This window comes from Gobio gobio, assembly GCF_949357685.1.
Source record: "Gobio gobio genome assembly, chromosome: 18".
NCBI lineage: Eukaryota > Metazoa > Chordata > Actinopteri > Cypriniformes > Gobionidae > Gobio > Gobio gobio.
The window spans coordinates 44,976,232-44,993,272 of record NC_137111.1 but is presented as its reverse complement, the minus strand read 5'-3'; the positions used below and the strand labels follow the sequence as shown (position 1 = coordinate 44,993,272).

Genomic DNA, 17,041 nt, shown 5'->3' with positions numbered 1-17,041 from the left:
TAGGATCCATCAAAAAGATTGGTACAGTAAAATGTTCGGTCATTTAAAGGGGTACTTCAGCGCTGGGAAGATGAATGTGTATTTAAATTGGGTCATTTATGTAGTAGAAATGTGAATTTTTTTTAATTTCTAGACTGAGAAAAGGAAGACAATGTATATTTGTCTCATGGATGAAAGACAACAACTCCCAGAATGCACTTGCTTCGCTGCCCTACGTTTTGATCTTCATAATAATACAATCATTTCGTTCAGTTAGAGAATAAACACTACAATTAAAAACTGAACGTGTCTTTTCAATAACGTGTGAGTGAGCCGAACGAAAGTCACGTCTCAAACGCAGCAGGAGTCAGATTTCATTCATCACGAGAGCGAAGAGCTGAGCAGAGCTGAGGTAAGCGCGACAGTCATTCTCAGCGCGTGTCCAGTCTGGCGTGTTTTCAGATCATGCGTATGGAAGCTTAACTTTCATAGGAATTCATTGAAAAGTTGAAACACTTGCTTTGCTCCGCACCGCTCCGTTATTAATGCCCGATCCGAGCCGAGCGGCCGTGCGCATTACATTCTGTGAGTGAGATCTCTCCCCTATGGGCGGGTTGATAACTTGTGGAACTAGCTCCTACTGCTGGCTGTAGTCTCTAGCCTCTGGCCAAAAAATCCTCAGATGACGCAAAATGACGATATTTGCGTCATCGGAGGATTTTTTCCAGAAATAAAATGCATAATTCTCTCGTCTCAGGGGGATATGAGGGGGGAAAGTACCATAATTTGAATATACTACCGGGTTTCTACTGATACAAAGCTTAATGCTAAATCGCTGAAGTTACCCTTTAACAACAATATGCCTTGAGCATGCAGTCAAGCCAGTCGCGGTTTGACATGGCCGAGAACATATTCAGATCAATCAAACCAATGGCATTCATTTTATTCATTCACACACAAACGTAACGTGGTTTATTTTACCTTTCATTTTAAAACATAACTTTATTAACAAGTGTCATGTTTTTTTGTACTTCGTTATAAAGACTATTTAGATCAATACACGCAATTTTCAGAAACGGTTGCAGTTTTCTGATGAACTTTTATTAGATTGTAAAAAACAGACAAAATTACAAAAATAAGGATGAATGATTTAAGAGGCAACACGTCGTATTCTTACCATTAGCAATACAATAATTTAATATACAATTGCATTTCCAATGTCTTGACATAGTGGCATACTTTCCGACTATATCAATAAACCCCACCCTCAAGACTGATTGACAGTTGACTGTGTTAGGCATCGGAAATGCAAGTGCAAAGAGGATTGCGATTCCATTTGAATTTTGTGAGGGTTGTGGCAGGTCGCGGAGGAAGTGAAATAGCAAATGGGTGTTTTTCTATTGCTTTTCCAAAATGGCAGGGTCAGAACTCATGACATGGGAAATGCATTTGCATACAGACTTTGCGTTTCCATTAGAAATTTGGCAGACATGTTACATACACGGAAAAGAAAATTTGAAAATCACGCATTTGTGTTTCCATTATGTCATAACATATGCGTGCACAAATGTGCAATTCCTTTTAAATATCGTCCAGAATATCATTCCATAGTAATCCAAAAGTAGTCCAATTACATTATTTTAAATATGCAATGTAATGGATTACATTACAATGTAATTTTGAATCAGTAACTGGTTACAATTTGTTAGTAATCCACCCAGCTCTGCAAATACCATGGTTAAACTATGGTTAGTGTAGCAAAACCATTGTTAATTTGTGCTTACCATGGTTTAACTACAATAACCATGTTTTTTATGGTTTTATTTGTTGTAAAACATGGTTCATTTTCATAAGGGATGATCCGCGTTGCGAGCGTTGCTAAACGCATCATGTCGTTCTGCTCAGAAACCGCTCTCAAGCATGCTCCGCATGTTCTTACATATTAAATATTGTTATAGTCATATGTTCCATGTGTTGGTAGTCAAACTCCAGCTCTGACTTCAAAATGAAACAACACTTTTGTGCTACTGTGCTGAGGAAACACTTACGGCACATGTGTCACAATGCTGAACAGGCAGAGGTGAAGGAACGCGACGTTTCGTGACGTTTGAATTCTCCGCTGTAATGCGATCTCATGCATAATACAGCGCAGATATTGGGTTAAAAGAGTTCATTCTGGGCAAAGAAGAATAATAGACTGAGAAATATTATTAGACCTTTTAAATGTTCTTCTGTGTTTCTCCCTCATTCTTGGGAGTTTGTTGTCATATAGGGTTAGATTTTTAAAATGCATCAAGGTGCCCTCAACTCTTTTTTTGTGTTTTTTTCTCCTCCATGGTCATATTTTAATAATCATGTGTCTGTATAATAAGTATGTTGCAGGTCTGTGTTATATTGGTTGTTGTCTCCCCTCTTCCCCCCTCACTCCCCCTTTTCCACAGCTTTACACGCCCATTTCTTGAGACTTTTCACAAAACTCACAAAACTTTTCAAAAACATATTTCCTGGTTGTGGCTCTCTTAGCAGGATAATGCACCCTGACACAAAGCAAAAATGCTTCATGAATGGTTTGAGGTTTTTTCCTTGTTTATCTAGCTTTCTTGGCTTCAGTGTGGAAAAAGTATGTGCACAAAGACCTCCTGCTGAAAGCGGTGAGCATCAGAGAAAGGCTATTACAGTCTAGCAAGTGGACTGGAAGGCAAGTAAGTCTGCCTTTCCTCTCTGTCTTAATTTAAGGCAGAGCGGGAGACGAGATTTATAGCAGTTACTGTCACAGAGTCAGTCAGCCGAACTCTGTGAGTGTGTGTTAGAAATCAGGAATGGTGAGAGAACATTGTGCTTGGTATAAATTAACTATATAATGTGTATCTGATATAAATAAGACACGTAGTCAAATTATAACTGTCTGAAAGGATTGTTTTTGCTGCTTCCATATACTTCCATGTGTATGTTTTGCTAGTACGTATGTGCATTTAAATGTCTGAACCCTAAAATAAACATGATGTTGTTGAAAACACTGAATAGACAAAGCGCAAAAGCACGGTTGAATTTAAGTGGCACCGAAATGAGGAACTGAAATCTGCATTCTGATTCAGTCCAGTTACATGGCACCGGGTTTCGGTACCCAACCCTACTGTTAACATCTCAAAACATGTGTTTTAGGGTTTCATGACCCTTTAAGGGTGCTTTCGCATGGGCAGTTTAGTCCGAAACAAGGCGTGGTGTGCATGAAAAATGTTTAATTGTGAAAGCTGTCATGTCAAAACACATAGGGGATGACAGTGGTGATGATTTACCTATAGATATGAGAGTGTGCAGTTTCCCTTTTTTAGGAGGCCAATACACAGTTGCTATATCACAGCCATGATTTGCTACATATTCTAGAGAGCATTTAATTGAACATGAAATCTAAATGAGTGATCTATATATTTACTCTGTTTTGTATTTATTCCCTTGAACAGATAGAGAAAAACAAAGATGAGTTTTTTATGGCCTGGAACTCTTGTTTGCATCACGTGACCACTTTGGCAATGGCACACATACACAAAGGTGAGAGAAAGGGGAAGTTTACTTATATTATTTATAGTTTATCTGTTACCCATGGTTGCTTGAATGTATGTCTACAAATGTACTTTTTTTTGCACATGCACATTCTCATAGAAAACTTTGACGGATGCAGAGATGTCATGTGTACAGTGATATAGTATTTAGACGAAGCCACACTTAAAAATAAATGTCTGATTGTCATTGCATTGTGTCATTTTCAGTGTAATTTATAAAAATAAACAAAAACAGCACAGGCACACTTTTTTAAGCTAAACATTAGGGCGTGTTCACACTTGGTTGGATTAAAACGAACCCTGCTATGATTGCTCTGTTAGTGCGGTTTAGTCTCTGCCTCAGGCATCAGGTCCACGGACTGTTGGCTGAACATCTGACGCATATGCCACACTTATCTGGAAACACTTCAGGAGTTTCAAAGTCGTCATCTGATTGGTTGAATTCTACAGGATGTCCGCGAGACGCGCGTGTGCCGTTCTTAAACGGTCCGCCTGGAAACAAATGATGTGACGCCAAAATCCCTCGTGAAAGAACAACGCCGTTGTGTTTACGACTGTGACCATGACCATGCTTACCAGGATCGACTAAACGCTGGGTTTTCAAAAGTATGTGAAGTTCGCGGCTCCATTGTTGCAGGAAACTTGCACAACATTCTTGAATTAATAATTTATAGATGCACGCCGGTCTGTTGTTGTAGGGACATCGATTTTACATTTTCACGCACCCTAAACCGGACGTGGAACAAAGCGAACTGTGATTGGTGATGGGGTTTTGGTTTCCTTGCCACTGTTGCCTCTAGCTTGGCGTGCTCAGTTGGGGACACTAAATTTTTCAACTAAATATCCAACTAAATCTAATTATTAAACTAAATTAACCATATAAACTAAATTACTGATCTAATTACTGATCTAAAGCCCACACTGTCACTGTATGATAATTGAAATTAACTGATGCACTGTTTTTTCCAGAATGGCTATACGGCTGAATAAAATTCTGTTGCATTATTTTGCTGTTTAACACTGTAAAGCTGCTTTGAATTTTTTTTTTCTGCATTGTTAAAAGCGCTAAATAAAAAAAGTTGACTTGACTTGACTTGGTTGTGTTACATATCAGTTAAACGTCCTCTTGGGCGGTCCTTGACTCCTTGACCAAAGGAAGCTGCGATTGAGTCCAGACCTTCTGCCGTTCTTCTTAAGGTCTGGCTACGTGAGACTAAAGGCTGATTTATACTTCTGCGTCTGACCTACGCCGTATCCTCTATGCCGCAAGTTACGCGTTGGTTTTCATTTATACTTCTGCGTTGTTGTCCGCGTCAATGTGCAATTACACATGCAGACCGCTAGGAGGCAGTGTCCACGATGCCCGGTGGTATCCCACAGTATAAAGGCAAAAGCCAAAGAAGAAGCGGCTTACATTGTCATTGCATGCGTCTCAATCAGCTCCCTAGTTCAGTAGTCAGGGCACTGATCAGGATATAAGTCAATGGGCTGACTCCCTGATCAGTGCCCTGACTACTGAACTAGGGAGCTGATTGAGACGCACCCGAAGTATCAGCAGCAGTGATGGCGGCAGAGAGCGACTTTTCTTGCGGCTTGAGTTGTTGTATCTCATACAAATCAATCTCTAGTTGATTAGTAGAGTTAAATAATAGGCGATCTGGCGCTGGAATGTGTTTGTAAAATCAGACCAGCGTGCACAGACCAGCGCTTCAATCGATTGCTGTTGCGGAGACTTTATTCGTTCTGTTGAAATCACAAAACGAAATGCACCCATTGTGATGTGTGGACACACACACTCCTATTGTAGATTTATTTATTTATTGACCTGAGAGAGGGGTTCTGGCAGACCAATCACAGCGTTTGTGGTCCGCGTAGTATTGACGCGTTGTTATATATTTGGAGAGGTGCGCGTCAGGGTACGTCGTAGGGTAAGTGCGCATCACACAGCCTACGGCGTAGCTACGGCATACACTCGACGCAGAAGTATAAATTGGCCTTAAGTGCGGTTAATTTGAATAAGTGTGAACGCTGCCATCTGAACCCTGGTGCACAATAAACAAGAGGACAGAGACCTCTGAAAACATGGGTCTCGCTCCGTTTCCAAACCAACTCTAGTGCGGTTTGGCTGAAATATGAACGCAACACAGATCAAAGTCATGTAAACGAACCAATAACAGGACACGATGTCACAAGATGCGACCTTAAAAAGGACAAAATGCTCAAGCACACCTGCGTTTCTCATCATACACTGTATAAAAATTGTTGCGCTAACTTAAAGTTGAATGCGATAAGTTGCCTTATTATTTTAAGTTAACTCAACGAGTCCACTCCAGTTAAAATCAACTTAAATACTTTTGTTCATCTAATGAGTACAAAGTAATCTTTTGAACTTAAAACTTCTTGTCAAGACAACTAAAAAAAACAAGTTGAGCCGACTTGACCAATTGCACTCAATTTTTGAAGTTAACTCAAATAATAAGCTCCAGTTAGTCAACTTAAAAACCGTTGTCCTGAAATGAGTAGCAGGTAGTCTTTTGAACTTAAAACTTATTGTCAAGGCAACTAAACAACGTTTAGCAATGCAAGGTGCTACAATCAGGTTTTTGATTTTTTAAAGTTAGCTACACGACATAAACACCATTTGCCACTTAAAACTAGAGGCACACAGTTTACACTTAACCCACAATTTCACCTGGGCAAATAAGTAAAAGTTGCAATGACAAGAGCATATAGCTCAACATGTCTCATATCAACATAAATCTCAAACATGGTAATTATCAAAAATTGTAATTCAGTAAAAATATGAACTCTGAAACATGAGACAAATCTCAAACATGGTAATGATCAAAAATTGTAATTCAGTAAAAATATGAACTCTGAAACATGAGACAGCTAAATAACAGTGACAACAGCAGCAGCAGCAGCATAAATCAAGCCAGGTAATGCAAAGCAATAACTGTTTTAATACAATAGTTGTTGCCCATCAGAGTTCAGTCAGACAGGTGTCAGACCCGCATCTCCTCACAGGATATCTTGGTTTGTGTGTGTGACGGAGGGATTCCTGCCGCTGTTTTGACTGCTTTACACATTGTATAAGCTCTTCATGAGTTTTCAGCTGGTCAAAATACCATCATATGTAGCTACACACACAACGAGCGCATTTGGCCCAGAACACAGCATTGTATTGGATGTTCGACCAGTTCTGTCACGAAATATACACAATAAAAACCAACCAATCCTTTTTATGGTCGCATCTTCCTGTTTTTGGTTCGTTTACATGTCTTTGGTCCGTGTTGCGTTCATATATCATTCATACACTCACCTAAAGGATTATTAGGAACACCTGTTCAATTTCTCATCGATGCAATTGTCTAATCAACCAATCACATGGCAGTTGCTTCAATGCATTTAGGGGTGTGGTCCTGGTTGAAGGAAGTTGTTGCGCTCTCAGTTGAAAAAATACTCTTTTTCTTCAGGTGCGTAGAGCCTAAAAAGATGAACTTGAGCAAAGCAGAAAAAATGGCTGGCCGCACACTGAATCCAATAAAAGGACAGAAGTCTAGAAAAATAAAAATAAAAATATTTTTTCATTTGCATGGTGCAATAAAGTGCAAAGTGCAGGTGAGTTAAAAACAGAGGAGCACGAGCAGACGTTTCAGCAGATTGCTATCCTCAGTGCTCAAAATGTAACAAACAGTCACCCTCTTTCTAGACAAACAAACACTTCAGAGCCATCAGCTTAATCCAATTAGCACAATCATCAATTAACACCAATAACAAGCAATTATCTCAATTGAGTATCAAAAGGAGAGTATGAAAAGCAATGAACATGACACAAACTACATTAAATATACAATCAAAGCAGTGAAAACTGTAGTAATTGTTGCACAGAGTTACAAGAAACACGAAAGTTCAAGTTCTTCATTCATGCTATCAGGAAATAAAGATTTAAGTTCAAAAATCCAAAATGCCTCCCTTTGTAACAATTTCTTGTCTCTATCTCCGCCTCTTCTATGAGGTAAAATCCTCTCGATGCCCAGGAACTTCATGTCAGACAAAGAATGTTTAGCAAGATTGAAGTGACAATAGATGGGAGATGTATCATCCTGTCTACGAATTGCACTTGTATGTTCAATCATTCTAGTGCGTAAAGCACGTGTGGTTTTACCAACATATAACAGAGAGCATGGACAAATGATAATGTAAATCACATATGTACTCTTACAAGTTATCAATTGTTTGATCTTGTATGTTTTTTGTGTACGAGGATGTACAAAGGATTGACATTTGATGTATTTTGTGCAAGAGGTACACCTGTGACATGGAAAGTTGCCCTGGACATCAACTAGGGTAGTCGGAGAAGAGTTTATCCCTCAGACTCAAACTCCTGGGAGAAACAAAAAGTGGTGGATCATTAAATACGTTTGATAACTGAGGGTCACTTTGAATGATGTGCCAGTGACTCTTAATCACACTCCTGATATCATTACTCAATGGACTAAATGTGGATTTGAAGACGCGTGAATAACTTTTTTTGCTTTTAGTTGCAATCGAGCTACTTTCTTCACGTTCTTGTGAACTGCATACCTTGTCAAGTGCACTATCAAGCCACTTATTGGGATATCCACGGGATTTAAAATCTGTATATAGATCATGAGCTTTAACATCAAAATCTTCCTTATTAGAGCAGATACGATGAAGTCTTAAAAATTGACTATTAAGGTAACCCACGTTTTAAAGGAGTTGGATGAGCACTGGTGGCATGAAGGAGACTGTTCTTACCTGTATCCTTTCTATATAGAGAGGAAACAATTAGTTTGTCAACAATTGATATACAAGTATCCAAGAAATGGACATTTGTAATACCAACATCATGCGTAAACTTAATCGAAGGTCTTAGACAGTTCATATATAAAACAAATGCTTCAAAATCACTAGCAGAACCCTTGTAAATCACAAAACAATCATCAATGTATCTCTTAAACAAAATGATATTGTCAGAAAACGGATTGTTGTTGAAGACATACCTATCCTCCAAAAAGCCTAGATATAAATTAGCATAGTCCGGTGCCATGGTGGCCCCCATGGCAGTACCCTCAATCTGTAAATAATACTGGTTTTCAAATTAAAAATAATTCTTAGTGAGAACCATTTCAATGATGAATTCGGATGGAAGGGCATCGTCTTCCACACGTAAATCGAGAAAGTGTTTAAGGGCCAGTAGGCCTTCATGATGTGGAATAATGGTATATAGAGAAGTCACATCCATAGTTGCCAGTACAACATCCTGCTCAACATTTTGAATAGTTGATAGACATTGGAGGAAATCTGTTGTATCTCTCAGATAGCTAGGGAGAGATGTGACTAACGGTCTCAGAATAAAATCAACAAAATTTGAGAGTGGTTATGTCAAACTATTGTTTCCGGCTAGTATAGGCCGTCCTGGTGGATTGATCAAGCTTTTATGTACTTTGTGTCACAGGTTCAGGGTGTGACACCAGCTCTTCCTGTTGTTTGTCCTGTCCTGTCATTTTTCTGCAGCTTGTGATTGGATTATCAGTTTGATATTCGGGCTGATCTCCCACACCTGTCGCTCGTTCCCTTTACTCTTTATATGCCCAGCTGTGTCTACCTCTTGTTGTCAGTTGATCACTTCATGTTGCGTGAATGTTACCCGTCTGCACTGCATTTCTGCTCGGTGTCTTACCTGTTTGGTTTTGTACCCAGGACCCGTAGACGAGGAGTTTTCAGCAAGCCATATTCCCTTGCTGGGCTCGGCCTCGTCTTCTGCTGGGTCAACCGGTCCCCCTTTCTCTCGGTGTGTCTGCTGTAGTGTGCACAGATACAGCGGGAGCCACCAAACAGTTCCGTAGACTGTCACCTCTTCACTTTGTTTGACTGTTCACGTTGTTTATTCCCCGAATAAACCGCTTCCTTGTTCACTGCACTTTGAGTCCTCCTTTAATCCACAGTCCCAACACTTTGGGTAGGATGTAAAACACTGGCCTACTTGGAGAACGATTGAACAGGTATTGCATCTCTCTATCAGAGATCAATAGATGAGCATGTGCTTTCTGGAGAAACATCTCAATCTCCCTCTGAAACTTGGGCGTTGCATCTGATGGTAAGACTTGATAATAGCTGGTATTTTCTAATTGACGAAGAGCCTCCTGAATATAGAGAGCTCGAGGAAGGATCACCAATCCACCTCCTTTATCTGTAGGTTTGATTACAATGTCTTTGTTTCTACACAGTTTATCAAGAGCCTCTTTTTCAGTGTCAAATTGGACTTTTTGTTCTGAGATGACAATGACTGATCAAATAAATTAGTCACATCCCTTTCCACTAGCCTACAATATATATCAATAGAGGAATTGGATACAGATGGACAGAAGGTACTAGTAGGTTTGAATTTAGCTCGGACATTACACCCAAATGCATTTTTTTGATTTTTTTGATTTTATAAAAGCATTTTAGTCTTAATGTCCGGAAAAACTTGAAAAGTTCAATCTTTGTGACAAAAGGGTCTGTGGCTTTATATGGAACAAAACTTAAGCCCTTATTAAGCAGACTTACTTCTTGTGGAAGCAATTCTTGGTCTGTAAGATTGAAGATCAGATTGTCTTTAGGCGGGTTCATCTCTTCCGAACTGGTTGTTGAGCATTTCCTCTTACCCCCACGTTTCCCCCGTCGCGTGGTCTTCTGCGAAGTTGGTATTGACTTCTTTGACGATTTTCTGTGTGGTTTGTGTGATCGGATAAAAAAATCCCCATCACTGTCTCCACTTGATGCAGAAGTGAATGGAATCTCATCTTTAAACCTGACCTTACGTGAGGGTCTGGTAAATGTGCGGTTACGGTTAAGCCAAGGATAGCTCTATTACATTTGTAGTCCAATGTGTCTCTGCGAAATGTTGTAGGTCTTGTTTAAATTCTGCTAAGGAGGTATTCAGCAATTCTGCTTGTCTGTTGAAAGTAACTTCGCTGTGGGATGCCACGATGGAAGCTTTGGTTTCTTCAATATCTGCGCTCACCTTTGTGAGTTCCTTCTGTGCGAATTTAATAACAAGAAGAGTGAGATCCAGGGATGCTTTATTCATGATTTCGCACCATTTCTTGCAGAACTCAGGATCTCCCCCACCAATCGTGGGAGGATTCTCAGACCTCTGGGAATTCGACTTGCTCTCCAGTATTCACTAAGAGTTGAACCATGTGTGGGTGTGGTCCTGGTCCAGACAATCTCCTGATCTCCAAACTGAATGTCAGAATGGGAAAGAAAGGTGATTTAAGCAAATTTGAGCGTGGCATGTTTGTTGGTGCCAGACGGGCCGGTTTGAGTATTTCACAATCTGCTCAGTTACTGGGATTTTCACGCACAACCATTTCTAGAGTTTACAAAGAATGGTGTGAAAATGGAAAAACATCCAGTATGCGGCAGTCCTGTGGGCGAAAATGCCTTGTTGATGCTAGAGGTCAGAGGAGAATGGGCCGACTGATTCAAGCTGATAGAAGAGCAACTTTGACTGAAATAACCACTCGTTACAACCGAGGTATGCAGCAAAGCTTTTGTGAAGCCACAACACGCACAACCTTGAGGCGGATGGGCTACAACAGCAGAAGACCCCACCGGGTACCACTCATCTACACTACAAATAGGAAAAAGAGGCTACAATTTGCACAAGCTCACCATAATTGGACAGTTGAAGACTGGAAAAATGTTGCCTGGTCTGATTTTCTGTTGAGACATTCAGATGGTAGAGTCAGAATTTGGCGTAAACAGAATGAGAACATCATGCCTTGTTACCACTGTGCAGGCTGGTGGTGGTGGTGTAATGGTGTGGGGGATGTTTTCTTGGCACACTTTAGGCCCCTTAGTGCCAATTGGGCATCGTTTAAATGCCACGGCCTGCCTGAGCATTGTTTCTGACCATGTTCATCCCTTTATGACCACCATGTCCCCATCCTCTGATGGCTACTTCCAGCAGGATAATGCACCATGTCACAAAGCTCGAATCATTTCAAATTGGTTTCTTGAACATGACAATGAGTTCACTGTACTAAAATGGCCCCCACAGTCTATGTGGTCCTACAATAATCCTTTAGGTGAGTGTATATCATTGCGTTCACGAATCACACCAGAGTTGGTTTGGAAGTGGACCGAGACCCATCTTTTCAGCGCTCTCATCAGCTTGTTTGGTGCGCACCAGGGTTCAGATGGCAGCGATCACACTTATTCAAATGAACCGCACCAACAGAAGCAATCTCACCAGAATTCACTTTAATCGAACCAATCATGACTAGTGTGAACACACCCAAAAAGACCAGCTGGTGAACAGTTATTGCAGAAATGGCTTAGAAATGAGAAGTTAGTTCCGAGAAAATTGATGACACTTTGCTTTGATATTCAGACATTTTAAGTGTGACTTGTGCTTATTGGCCAATGTAAATTTGTTCATAGCATCAAAAATATTTTGAAAACTTGCCCAGGAACTGCCAGACGGGTTTTACCTTTAACTTAAAGGACATTTTTAAATACATTAATACACAGCATTGCCATTTTTTCTTTATGAGTATTTTTGTCTTATTTTCCAGTTAAAATTTAGAAAAATTTAAGTTGCCAAAATGTATTTATAAAATAATTAAAACAATATTTTTATAATAAAATGTCAAAATTATTATTATTAAATGAATTACAATAATAATTCAAATGCATTATATGAATACATGATAACACATAAACACATTTTAATCATACAGTCCTAGTCCTAGTTTTAAAGTATTTTTAAAATATTTGTCCTGGAAAATTATTTCTAATTTAAAGCTCATTAAGAAAGAAATCCCCCCCCCCCCCCCCCTTTTTTTTTTCTTTGGATATTGTCCCAAAATACTACTTTTCATTATTATAGTGTCCTAAACACAAGCACAGTGAAGTGCATGTGCATTTTAAAACATTGTGAGGTTTAAAGCAGGTGATTCATGTGCCCGTGCAGATTATAAACTCGCCACACGTCTTTGATCATTAAAGACACTGTTCAACTTCCCTTTGACTTTCTGATTCACTCTTACGCTCAGTACGCAACAGAGAAGTGTTGTGCATTTTGAGCCTCTGATGTTCTGAGTATTTCCACATGCTGTGTGTGTGTGTGCATGGGTTTGTGTGTCAAGATATATTTTCCTCCCCTGATAGCAAATTTCCATTCTCTCACCCTCCTCCCACACACTTATACACACAGAGAGATCATGCGCTAATTTTCTCTGAGATGGGGCTGATAACATTGAGATGAGGGGCTTTTATTCACACCTTATACAAGTGTTCTAGTCCTAGGCTTTCATTTATGATATTAATACTGACATATGATTGTAACACATAGTAGCAGCCACAGATCACAGAATATTTTTTACATTGCAGGGCTTAAAAAAAACTGATAGAGTCACATGCACTGTACAACAAGCATTGTTGTCCATTCAAACTATGGGATAAAATCAGCACAGATGCAACTGGAACATCTTTACACTGGAAAATATGAATGCAAATACGTTGTTAATTGGCGCATATCATGAGCAATCAAATTTGACTTAATCTTTTGAGATAAAAGAGCTTGATGCACTATGGCAATGTACTGTTACATTCAAAACTCAAGACTTCCTCCCCTGTGCAAAAAGCAGAGCTGATGAATTGATCAAAGAGATTAATAAGCATTTATTCTCAATAATGTGGCTGTAGGATTGAAAGTCCCACCTTTTAGTTAAAAGAGCTTCATCACCTTTTCGGTACAGTTTGTTTATTCTAGAATGCAATTTCACATTAGCTGAATTTAAAATATTATGATGATTTGAATGATATCGTTTTGTTCTTTCCTCTTTCAAGTAGATATCTAAAAAAAAATATCTGCCCGGTGGCGCAGCAGACTTTGGTGCATCAAAGCACTGCTTCTCATTTCACATGTGAAAGGAGTGTTTCTTAAAGGCACAGGCCTATTTCATTTTAAGGGTCAGGGAGAAGGTGAAAAACAGTCTACATTTGACTGTTTTTGGCCCTGTTTACACCTGGTATTAAGATGCGTTTTGGTGGATTGGATTACGTGGACGACGTTTTGAGCTTGTCCGCTTTCAACCACTTCCAGAGGTAGTGGAAAACGCATTGCTTTCGTAGTGTAAACGCTCATGTGGTCGAATGTGTTCAAACAGCCACAAAAGACAGTCTTCTCTCCGCCTACTTACCTAACGTGTAAACATTATGGGAAGCGTGCTAGCCAGACGGAATTTAAACTTTGTTGGAGAAAGACCCAAATTTGGTTTGAAGATGAAAAACATACCAAGCACAATGTTCTCTCACCATTCCTGATTTCTAACACACACTCACAGAGTTCGGCTGGTCTTGCGGCTCTCAGAGCAGACCGTATGTTTTTGCGTCATCTTCGGTGCGTTCATATGTAAATTTATTTTGTCCAGTAGATTGAAAGATCTGAAAAAGCCCATAGATTTACTCGCCCATAGACCCTCCCCTCGAAGAAATCAGGACAGAAGTGGTTGAAAGTGGACATAAGAGACGAGAATGTGTCTGCCTTGTCTACTTGTGATCCGATCGACCAAAGCGCATCTTTATAACAGGTGTAAGCAGGATCTTTGATGCAAATAACTCAGTCCTCAGGGGGAAAAAATATTCAATACATCTTATTAACAATATTGTGTTTTTTAATATATCTTATTTTGTTTCTGCAGTGACCCTGGAGCAGTTTGCTCTCGCCATTGGAGAGTGCCATATCAAAGAGGACCATGCCTTGCTCACCAAGGTATGTGTGAAGCGCGCGCTCTGCTCTGTCTGCCGCGGCACATGACACTCTTTTTGTCTTTTGACTCATCAGCCGGGTTCCAATGGAAAGTTCTCAGAAGCAACAACAGCCTCGTGCCCACTCAAAAAACAATAAGCTGCGCTTTTCATCGCTGCAGGGAGATTTTAGAGGATTCCACTCTTGACCACGTGTTTGGAAAATGCAGGCTGCAGAACAAACTGCATCCCTTACATCTGTGTCATGGTTCTGAGAAGGGGGCTAAATGAGTGCAAAGAGACAATAATAATGCACTTTTACATTTTACAAGAAAACCTGAGTGGTGCTTCCCATGCAAAACTCATCACCACAGTCCTTTGGTGTTCTGGGTGGTTGCTTGCAGTCAAAACAGCCCACCCTTAAACCCTCAGACTTCTAAGAGGAGTCTTTTGACTTGGGCCAGTAAGCAATAATCTACAACACCTTAGGAACCACATGGAAACACCCTAGAAAAGACCTAAAATGGGCATCCTCAAATTTGACTTTTTTTGCAGTTTAAAGTGAGCTGCGTGTCAAAACATCGGCACTATATCCACTAATATTGTATGCTTCATTCAAGCCCTTCCGCTCTGTGCACGTTGCTTCTCTCTCCCGCCAAAGATGTAAAGCACTACAAGAGCTGCAGATGACGTGGTTAGTTTAACAGTGGCTGAAATGCTTCAGAAAACAAGAATGTAGCAAATATAGCCTGGTTATTTTTATCTGCCATACATATATGACCCCGGCCATTCAAACCAGGTTTGTGACAAGACTTTTTAGCATTAGATCTAATCAGAATATGATGCTATTTTCAAAGATCATTATTTTGTGTATTGTGTGTAATATAATATGCTTTAGTAGCATTATTTTTCAGTCTTTCTAAAACGCGTCGATTTCCGAAAAGCCCCTCCTTCCGAAAAGCGTAGTGTGCTCTGGATTGGCCAGCTGACCCAGTGCATTGTGATTGGCCGAACACCTCAAACGTGTGTCAGAGATGTAACGTCCCTTACCATAATCGCGAGCTTCAGCTTCCAAAGCAATTATAAAAGACAGTTAATAATGTTGTCAGTTTTACCATATCACTGATGCTGAACATGCAGATTGATCAGAACCAAATTGGCAAGCGAGGCTTCAGCAGAATGTTTTCACTGTGGCCAGTGTGAAACAGAACATGTGGTGCATAGGCTTGTCGCGATAGTCAATAAATAAATTAATCGCACAATTAAAAAAAATTAGCTCGATAATTTTTCCGCCCACGATAATTTCCATTTGCATGCTTGTTTGTTTTCCTCGTCTCTCTCTCTCTCTCCCTCTCTCTCTCTAAGCTACACTGAAGTTGGCAGTTTGATAAATGCAAGTTAATTCTTCAGGTTAATCTTTGTTTGCTTCAAGTTCAATCTTTGTGTGCTAAAATGGAACATAAGTTCCTGTAGAGATAGCATTACATATTCTCCTTTTGTTGCCAAATAAATGAAAAGCATGTCATCAATGTCTTCTCTCTTGCTGTATCACAATCTCCCCTAGCTTTCCTCAGAGATGGTCCCAATAATGTGCTTAAAGTCAAGTCAAATTCAGTTTGTGCATGATTACATGATATAACAATTTTTGGAATACTGCATCCTAAATTGTGGATAATTAAGCTAAATATCATATGCTGAAGTAAATTTCTGGAGTGTTAGCGATTAAAAGAAAAAACAACAACAAGAACCGAACAGAACCGAAAACCGTGATACGAACCGTGGGTTTTGTGAACCGTGCCACCCCTAATATGCACCTAAAACACAATCATCCGTTGCAGTTTTCATCCATTTTATTTATTGTTTTTGGTATTTATTCAAGTTCATTTTTTGTTAACAGACTGAGAGTCCATTGCTTTTTTGTTTTGGTTGTTTTGTTCATTTTTTGTGGATATTTAAAATGTTTTCAGTTTTCAGTGTTAAATAGTCTTTAGAATTTTTTTTTTATTGATCTTTGAAAAGGTGTACCTGCATTATTATGCCATTATCATTATTTAAGATGAAAATGGTCTCAGAACGACAATATTATCGTTTATTGCAATAATTTCTTGGCCAATTTATCGTCCAGCAAAATGTGTTATCGTGACAGGCCTAGTGGTGCATCTATGTTTGTCATCTGTTCACTACAAGTTATAAGCAGAGAAAACATATTTAAGGAAATATATTTTAAGCAAAATATAAAAAATGGTCCAAACTTCAAAAGAAAAATCCTGAACCCCCATACAATATCTTTTATCAGTCTCGACCTTCTGCCATACATATCTAAATGTAAAAATAATAAAAGCTTGATAAAATATCCGATCTTACCTTTTAATATTTATATCCAATTGGGCTCATCTGATGAAATATGGAATTGAATCCGCTGGGAAGGAAATATATTGAGATCGGACCTCTTGGAACTTTAATTGAACACCCCTGACCTAGAGCACTTTAGCAATGGCATAGCCATTAAACCCATAATGTGGCTTCAGAAAAAGAAATATATTGTATGAACTACTTTTATAGTGGGGTTTTTTTGTCCTTTAAAGGGGTGGTTGATTATGATTTCACTTTTTTAACTTTAGTTAGAGTGTAATGTTGCTTTTTGAGCATAAACAGCATCTGCAAAGTTACAACGCTCAAAGTTCAAAGCAAAGGGAGATCTTTTCTTTTACAGAAATCGATTTTTAAACAGCTGG

At 39.3% G+C, this 17,041-nt stretch overlaps 1 protein-coding gene across 1 annotated transcript in view; it reads left to right on the top strand.

Moving 5' to 3' along the window:
* The window catches only part of acoxl (acyl-CoA oxidase-like), a 79,683-nt gene that overhangs the window by 37,596 nt on the left and 25,046 nt on the right, over positions 1 to 17,041 (top strand). Inside the window, exons 16-17 of the mRNA XM_079843585.1 lie at positions 3,441 to 3,528; positions 14,261 to 14,331. Coding sequence (XP_079699711.1) covers positions 3,441 to 3,528; positions 14,261 to 14,331 — 159 coding nt within the window. The remainder of the gene's footprint in view (positions 1 to 3,440; positions 3,529 to 14,260; positions 14,332 to 17,041) is intronic.